This window comes from Lactuca serriola, chromosome 8, assembly GCF_051521515.1.
Source record: "Lactuca serriola cultivar US96UC23 chromosome 8, Lser_US96UC23_V15, whole genome shotgun sequence".
NCBI classification, from domain to species: domain Eukaryota; kingdom Viridiplantae; phylum Streptophyta; class Magnoliopsida; order Asterales; family Asteraceae; genus Lactuca; species Lactuca serriola.
In genome coordinates this window covers 176,349,369-176,358,203 of record NC_136415.1, presented here as the reverse complement: position 1 = coordinate 176,358,203, position 8,835 = coordinate 176,349,369, and the positions used below count along the sequence as shown (strand labels likewise).

The 8,835-nt window shown below is 33.9% G+C and overlaps 1 protein-coding gene across 1 annotated transcript; it reads left to right on the top strand.

Moving 5' to 3' along the window:
• Window positions 1-3,219: 3,219 nt before the first annotated feature.
• ARP4 (actin-related protein 4) lies at window positions 3,220-8,431 on the top strand. The gene is made up of 20 exons (XM_079017319.1): window positions 3,220-3,356; window positions 3,462-3,553; window positions 4,505-4,639; window positions 4,728-4,801; window positions 4,875-4,955; window positions 5,067-5,127; window positions 5,249-5,298; window positions 5,525-5,579; window positions 5,831-5,908; window positions 6,019-6,072; window positions 6,671-6,724; window positions 6,834-6,894; window positions 6,998-7,049; window positions 7,183-7,249; window positions 7,337-7,399; window positions 7,519-7,581; window positions 7,677-7,739; window positions 7,880-7,944; window positions 8,050-8,118; window positions 8,202-8,431. The coding sequence occupies exons 1-20, from the start codon at window positions 3,344-3,346 to the stop codon at window positions 8,245-8,247; spliced, it is 1,296 nt and encodes a 431-aa protein (XP_078873445.1). The 5' UTR covers window positions 3,220-3,343; the 3' UTR covers window positions 8,248-8,431.
• The last annotated feature ends 404 nt before the right edge of the window (window positions 8,432-8,835 follow it).

The following is an 8,835-nucleotide window of genomic DNA, read 5'->3' as shown; positions in this document are numbered from 1 at the left end:
CGTGAAAGAGATGGTGAGGAAAGATTTCAAGGACGAAATCCAATTTAAGTGGGGGAGAATTGTAACATCCCGTCCAATTAAATAAATAGTAGATAAAGATTTATTTAATGAATAATAACCCTAAAATAAATAATATTTAGCGGGGTGTCGGTATTGGGGAGCCAATTGTCATAATTTTAGTATTTGGGGGTTAAAAGCGTAAGTTTCAAATTGGTTTTGGGAATATTTATGAAGGCGGGGACTGAAATTGTAAATAATTTATAGAAAAGGGGTTGCTTGGTAAGTTTAGATCTAATTTGTAAAGAATTATGGAATCAGGGGTTAAAAGAGAACTATTGGATTTCATTTGTAAGAGAAATGTTGAGGAGGGGCCAGAAGGGAACAAAAGAGCATAAGTTTAAGGGATGCGGGATTAAACTCGTTCATTCCCTCGTTGCATCGTGAAGCCTAGCATACAACCGCCACACATGAGTTCCCATCCGCCACCTATCCCTCCTCACTATTCTGATCAAGGCGAAGGTGCTGTTTGCTGCTGTGTTGAGCGCCGCCCCAAATGCCGTTGCCGGTGACGAGGTGTGAAGCCGGAGAGATCCACCAGAATCCTTCGACGGATTTTCCTGTTATCCTCACTTAACGTCCCTAAAACAACAACTAACTCAAGGGACCTAGTCTAAGAATTTTCATCGGGATGGACATTACTGCAAAGGGGTTTCCTCAACAATAGATGTCCTAAAGGCAACCATGAAGGGGATAGAGTACACCGGTGAACACATCGTTCACAACACCTACATGTTATGAACCTGCCAGTGTTCCACTGGACAGTTTAGAAAGATTCCGTGGTCGTCATCCATACTCCACTAGATGACTAGATCAACAACAACATCGAGGCCTCTCATCATTTTATTTTATCACACATCAACTATCTACCCAGGTTATACCCAACAGTTTTGTAGATAACATATATATATATATATATATATATATATATATATATATATATATATACTTATACAACTTTAAAACCTGTATAATATATCCATTCAATACTCATTCCAGATAACAGATAATATATAAACACAACATGTATTTTATAGAGAATAATTCATATATATGTGTTAGAAGAAAGCAACTACACACTCACTTGATAAGACGATGCTCAAACAACACTACGACTCTTAAAGTAATATTCTTTCGTGAAACTGGAATATCTTCACACACCGGTCTTCTCGCGGGCAGAGTTTCGACTCAAAAACTCTTTTCTTCTCGGGATCTTCAGAGCATCGGGACTTGCCTCGGGTGTCGGGATGATATTGGGGCTTCGGGGGTGCTTCAAGACGACTATAGAGGGTATAGAGAGTGAGAGAATGAAGGAATTAGCAACCATGGTCGGCTTCCCTTCGATTTCTATTTATAGGGCTAAAATCCTGAACTCACGTCGTTAACCACTAATGTTCACGTCGTGAGTTTGGTTGGGCATAGGTCATTACGTTCATTATCAGGCCACTTGCTCTGGAAGCTTCCATCACATGTTCACGTCGTGAACTCTGACACAGGTGGAAGTTCGTGTCCCGAACTTCAGAAATTCATATCTCTCGCATACGAGCTTCGTTTTCGACGTTATTTATATCCACGTGTAGGTGAGATTATGCTCTACAACTCTCGTTTAGACTCCGTCGGCTAATTTTGACTTTATTTTTATTATATTATTTTTAGTAGGTCGGGACAGGAAAACTCCGTTAGAAATTCATAACTTCTTCATATGACGTCCATTTCCGTCTGTATTTTTACCGTTGGACTACTATCGACGAGATCTTCGATTCTCGTTTAGATTTTTTTGGCTAGAAATCACTCGATCTCATAATCGAACTTTGGGCTGCATACTGTTAAGTCGAAACTTCGAAACATCATAACTTCCTCATATGAAGTCAGATTTAGACGTTCTTTTTATGCACGCTCTCGGTTTAACGTATTCTACTACTTTCATTTAGTTCACTAAGGCTAATATTGCTCTATCGTAAATTCACTATTTACGTCATGCAGTGTCGTACCGGTTCTGTCGCGAAACTTCGACAGGTCATAACTTCTTCGTTATAACTCGGATTTTGGCATTCATTATATATCCGGAATCCTTGTCACGACCACTACAAATTCCTTCATGGATATTAGGTTTATCTAATATTTTATTTTAACGCTTATTTTTATCCTTCATTCATTTAAGTCACACAATTAAGCATAAAACACATAATACTCAAATAATACATTCTTATTATTTCAAAACGAGTTACAAAGGTTAACCTAGACTATTACATCATCATTAATGCTTAGCCTAGAAACACGGGCGTTACATTGAATACTTTTGTTGGGTTGATTTTGTTTTCACTCAGAAATCAATGGTGGTGGTGGAATAAATACATGTTTATTACTAGGAATGTGTTCTTGAAGACTTTCAAGCATGCCTGAAAACTTGGAAATCGATGGTGATTTTGAATCCGAGGTAGGTTCTACATCCCTTGAATCCTACATTTTTTAAGCAGGAACTATGCACAAGGTTTATTAACAACGATTGTTGTAAATCTATTGGAATTAACTGCACTTGATATAAACAAACTAATAATCAGATCTCCAGGAGCCATTTTCTTCTCGATCAAAATACTTAAAACCTCTACCAAAAACAACAACAATCCACAAGTAATTCCAAAGGAAAACGGTGGTTGGGTTATATTGACATTAACCCAAAAAATAAAGTCACCTCGTCTATAGAAACTGAGTATCGACCAAAAAAGCATACAAATATACATACTGTTCCATCAAAAACCAAGAAAAGTTATTTTAAAGACCTTTTAAACCAATTAATATAACTTTGTTACCCAACAATAACATTATCCACCTATGTCCATAGCGTGACTTGAACCATTAACCTCAAGAAGGGATGACAACACTAAATATCTTTGGGCAAGTCACACTATGGACATAGGTGGAACAACTTATGAGTAATTTAATATATATTGCCGTTTCAAAAAAAAAAAACAATAACATTATCCATATTATTTATTAACTAATTTGATACAAAAGGTTTTATAAATGACTAGAATTTTAATTTTATCATATAAAATGGCCCATATGAAAAAACTGATCCATAATTCTTAAAAAACCAAAGTGATACCAACTAGATACAAACGGCCCATAAGAGAAAAAGGCCCAAAATCTTGGCGCGTGTACTTGGTATTCCACTGCTCACTAGATTTTCGCTTGTTTGGTAGCAACATTCAAAGAGGAACCCCAACGCAATCGCCCGCTCTGTGACACTCTCCGAAATCGAAGAAGCAAAACCCTACGTGAAGCCATGTATGGGGGAGGTAAGTACTTCTCCACTCCAATTTTGTTATCTCAACTAAAGCAGATGTATATGTACACCAGTAAACCCTAATTCTGCACATTCTGCAAATGCTGGTTTCTTTTAGACGAAGTATCCGCGATAGTTGTAGACTTGGGTTCGCATACATGTAAAGCTGGTTACGCTGGTGAAGATGCTCCTAAGGCTGTTTTTCCTTCTGTAAGCACTTAAAACCCACTCTCGTTCTTCTCTAGTGTAATGTATGCTTGAATTTTCTCTGTAAACATGCTTGTTTTGTGGCTAAGGAGTTACCTTTTCTTACGAAGAGAAAGAAAGATAACATTTTACGACTGTTGACCTGTATAACCTGTGAAAGAAGACACAATTCAATCGTGTCTTTGAGGAGAACCAACGAGAATCCTCCAGGATTTTGTCGGGTTTGGATACTCCTCATTATTCCACACCGCGTAATATGTTTATGGCCGAGATTTGTCATTTAGTTTTTAAAAGATTCTATATTTTGGTCCAAACAACCAAATGCTCCCCATTCTCTTGAAGGCTAATTGTAAGCTGTAACACTGAAGTCTCCCGTGATTGATGTTCAAGGAATATTTGGGTGATCCTTCTGGAAAAAATATTCTAAATCATAGGTGTTATCCATAATGCAAGGGAAAGACTTTGTAAAAGACTTCCCTTCACATCCTTTCAAAGTTGACTTGATTTTGTACGAATTAGAAGCCCTAACAAAACAAATAACAAGTTGTCAGAAGTGTATCATTTGTGATTTATATCTCACTATTGAATTTGATTCAGTCTATGAAGCGGATTATTTTTGACATTTAGATTTATTCCAAGTATGTTCACCCCAGACCTACTAGTCACTACATGAATAAAAAGTTTTCTTTGGTTGGTACATATTAATCACATAGTGAATGCTAAGGGGACAAGAAAATGTTTTTCACAAACAATAGCACCACATTTTGTTTTTACACAAAGTTCTTACTTTCCATGTTTTCTATATTATAAATACTAATAGAATAATCTTAACAATGTTCTAAAAGTGTTATGTGGAGCTAGGCAGTTGAGTGTTCTTCTAGAACTTGTATAGGGGTGTTGAAGTATGGTTATTTCTCAATGCTTATATGTTAATTTGATTGATTACATATGAAGGTCATTGGCTCAATTGATCAAATGGAAGTTGATGAGAATGATAACTCAGAGAAGAATAGTGAGCCTAAATCCAAAGGAAAACGTAAGTTATATGTAGGGTCTAGTGCAATGGGATATCGCCGTGATCATATGGAGGTCAGTGTTTTATAAAAAACAAGATACTACTTGACATACTTCAATAAATTATACTTTGTAAGTTTGTAGTTCCATGCTATTTCACCAGGTGCTACCATCAATAAAAGATGGAATTGTTGCTGATTGGGATATTGTAGAAAGCATTTGGGATCACGCCTTTAGGTAATCATCAATCTATTATGGAAATTGCTCATTTCTTTTTACATAGCTTGATTTATTGTCATTGTTTTTGTAGGGAATGCCTGTTGGTTGATCCTAAAGAGCACCCAATGCTACTTGCAGAACCTTCTTCTAACACTCAACAGCAGAGAGAAAAGTAAGCAGTTATAGTATTGCCATTGTTGCTTTTATACGTATTGTTTGAAATATTTTCTCTTTACTTCTGGATAATGCTACTATAAAACATCTGTTACATTAAATATGACAGGGCTGCAGAGCTTATGTTTGAAAAATACCAAGCTCCTGCATTGTTTCTAGCAAAAAACGCTGTATCCTCTCTCCTCCCTCTTTTCTAACAAATCAATCTTGAAGGAAAACTGAAAATCATTGAGTTCATCTTGTTTCATATTGATCATATCATCTAATCTTGATTACCTATTTTACTTCTAGGTTCTCACATCTTTTGCTTCAGGGCGTGCTACCTCATTGGTTGTTGATAGGTATGAAAGCATATATATAATTTTTTCTCTTCAAATTTCTTTCTTATTCATGCTTTTTGATGTGGGAAAATTTACATGATGAAGTTAGCATTATGTAAAGATGTTTCCATTTTTTTGCATTTAAACCTTAGTTTCTATTTTAGATCTAGAGTTTCTTGATTTTTCTATTGTTACTATTACTTGTATGGGAGCTGATACTTAAATTGGTTAATAATAAATTCTTCAGTGGTGGAGGATCAACTATTGTTGCCCCTGTACACGATGGCTATGTTCTACAGAAGGTATGCAATGATCCATTTTACAAATGGCTCTAAGTGGATGTTTATTTTTGACTTAATGAGCTTAATGGGTTAACCATTTAATCCAGACATCCATACATGGTTGTTTCTTGGTTTAATGTATTAAGACACCAACCCTTTACCTATTTTGCCCTTCTTGTTTTTTCCATTAAACCGATGAATAGTATTTAAAGACCCTGTTATATTTTTGTTTTTGGTCCCTAAGTAATTTGTATGTTTGAATTTTGGAATAGGCTGTTTCAGCATCTCCAATTGGAGGAGAACTTCTTACTGATTGCCTAATGAAAAGCTTGGAAAGCAAAGGAGTTAAAGTAAGTTGATATTTTATATTTACTACTGATTGAATTTACACTCTGTGAATAATCAAGGTGTCAAGCTGTATAATTATATGTTTTTGGCTTTTTGCTTATTTAAAATTCAGATAAGGCCTCGATACTCTTTTAAAAGGAAGGAAGTTCGTCCAGGAGAGTTTCAGGTTAGCTTTAGCCTTTTTTTTGAATCTTTTTTTACCACATTCATTTTTTTTTTACTAATTAAGCCATCATACTTATTTTTGATCTTTTAAGAAAACCATTTTTATCGGTTACTTGGTTTTAAAAAGGGCAAAATACATAAAAACAGAACATACTTTTGACATTTTATCAATTTAGCCACTGAATTCTAATCAGTTTTTATGATTAGTATAATAATAGTTTGGTGGCTAAATCAATAAAACATAATATATCAGTGGCTAAATCAATAAACTGATGAAAGTTTGTTGTTCTTTTTGGTATTATGGCATGATTATAAAACCAGATAACCTGAAAAAATGTTTTCAAAACAGTCAAAAAGTAAAATGTTTTAATCACCACATAGAATGTTTGAAAATACGTTGTGCTTTTCTGCAATTTGCCCTACTAAATATATTAAAATTAAACAAACTGTGTGGATTACTCCTTTTGAAACATCTGGTCAACTTTTTCTGCACACAATATAGCGTATGAACTAATTAAAATATGTTCCTCACTATAAATTTCATATAATCATGTGGCAATTTTCTATAAATTACGCATTGATGGCTTTGATGTTTACAGACTGTGGATCTTGATTTCCCTAACACAACCGAAAGCTATAGACTTTATTGCCAGGTTTGTTATTATTTGGATTGGAAATTCCTTTTCAAAATTGTTATAATCATAAATATTATTATTATTATTATTATCGTTGCTGTTATGATGATAATTATTACTGTTACAGAGGGTTATTGCCAGTGATATAAAGGAATGTGTGTGTCGTGCCCCTGATACTCCATATGATGGTTTGTGTCCTTTTTTTTTTTTTTTTTTTTTTTTGATATATCAGTTTATTACCAAATTTGTTGTCTTGATTTTTTTTTAAAAATTTTTTATTTCTGATTTCAGACACTTCATATTCCAACATTCCCATGACTGCATATGAACTTCCTGATGGACAGTAAGTTCATTTCGATTATTTTTTGCTTTGGAATTTTATTATTTCCTTGTTTTCAAATTGCAATCACAAGTCATAAAGTGATGTATTTTTTGGTGTCTAGTTTTATTATTTTTTAATTTATCTTGATTAACAGGACCATAGAGATCGGTTCTGACAGATTTAAGACTCCTGATGTTCTGTTTAATCCGTCTCTGATCAAGGTATTGTTTTATTGTTTCTATTATATTCTATTATAATAATTATTATTATTATTATTTTGATTATGCAACTTTTTTTTGATCTCACAGACTATACCTGGAATGGAAGGTTCTGTAGATATTGCTTCTTCTGCTCGGGGCTTGCCACAAATGGTAAATCATCTCAAAACATTTTTACACAAATAAAGAAAGTAGATTGGTATTTAATAGCCCATTTATTTTGTTTGTTTATATTGTTTATTCAAGGTATGTGAATGTGTTGTATAATACAGGTTATAGAGAGCATAAATAAGTGTGATGTTGACATTCGAAGAGAATTGTTCAGTAGTATCCTGGTAAGATTTTAAATACTTTATTTGAGGGATTATTTTAATCTTTTCTATACATAGAGATTAGAGAGAGTAATATTGACTTGTTTTGTACATGGCAGCTTGCTGGTGGCACAGCCTCAATGCAACAACTGAAAGAACGCCTTGAGAAAGACTTGTTGGAGGTTCACTTTATATTCTCATGGGTGTTTATGTCTTTTGCACTCAATGGGACAAAAAAATTTGCAATTTTTCGAATGTTTTTATGAGATTTAGTTACAGTTTATTGTAGAAAATGTTGTAATTAGTAAAACTTGACTTGTAGGAATCTCCTCAAGCTGCTAGAGTTAAAGTATTGGCTAGTGGCAACTCAACTGAAAGAAGGTTCAGGTAACAACATTAACATGTCATATTTACTTTACTTTTTCACTCACTTATTATCCATTAGTGTGTGTGTGTGTGTGTGATTGTACTCTACTTTTGTGGTTTTGACAGTGTTTGGATAGGGGGGAGCATATTAGCATCTCTTGGGTCTTTTCAACAAATGTGGTTTTCTAAATCTGAGTAAGTTCAATATTGAACCTTTTTGTTTTGGGTTTAAAATTGTTGTAAAACTATTGTATATGTTTTGACTTTTGACAACACAGGTATGAAGAGCATGGATCTTCTTACATTCAGAGAAAATGTCCTTAAATCTCTACTTACTTTGGAGTTTGTTTGGGCAATTAATTAATACTTAATAGACTCAAGTTGGTAATGTAGAAGAGGACTAGAACTTTATTTATTATTTACATGTTTCATGTTTAGCATTATGTTGTATAATTATGATCCATGGTGATTTTATGTATGAATGAAAAGTTTTGTACTTCTATAAGTATATGTAGAGTCTACGAATACGTTTCTGTCTTCCTCAACCTCCCAAGTATGTGTAGACTAATATGCAAAATTCCAATAGCTAATCAATTTGCATGACTACACTTGGGTTCTCTGAAATTACCAAAATGCTATTGTTTTTGGGAACAAAAAGTTTTGTAAAGATATGATCTTTGAAAATGTTGTTCTTTCATCTAATTAGTATTTAGAAACCCTAAAATGTCTATAAGTTAGAACAACTGGATTAAAAATCCGATGGTTGCCATTACTTTGTAAATTCTTTGTTGCTAGTTTCTTTTTTAATTGAAAATGTAGTCGTTAACAAAAGTTGATACTTTAAAAGAGAGAAAAATTCATAAAACCAACTCGATTGCATGGTTTTCCAATTTCAATAGGGTTATTATTGGA

What these genes read in the sequence shown, in the direction of transcription:
- ARP4 (XM_079017319.1), top strand. An exon ending in CTAAGGCTGTTTTTCCTTCT is followed by an intron (nt 3,554 to 4,504) that starts GTAAGCACTTAA and finishes TTACATATGAAG; the next exon opens with GTCATTGGCTCAATTGATCA. An exon ending in AATTGTTCAGTAGTATCCTG is followed by an intron (nt 7,582 to 7,676) that starts GTAAGATTTTAA and finishes TGTACATGGCAG; the next exon opens with CTTGCTGGTGGCACAGCCTC.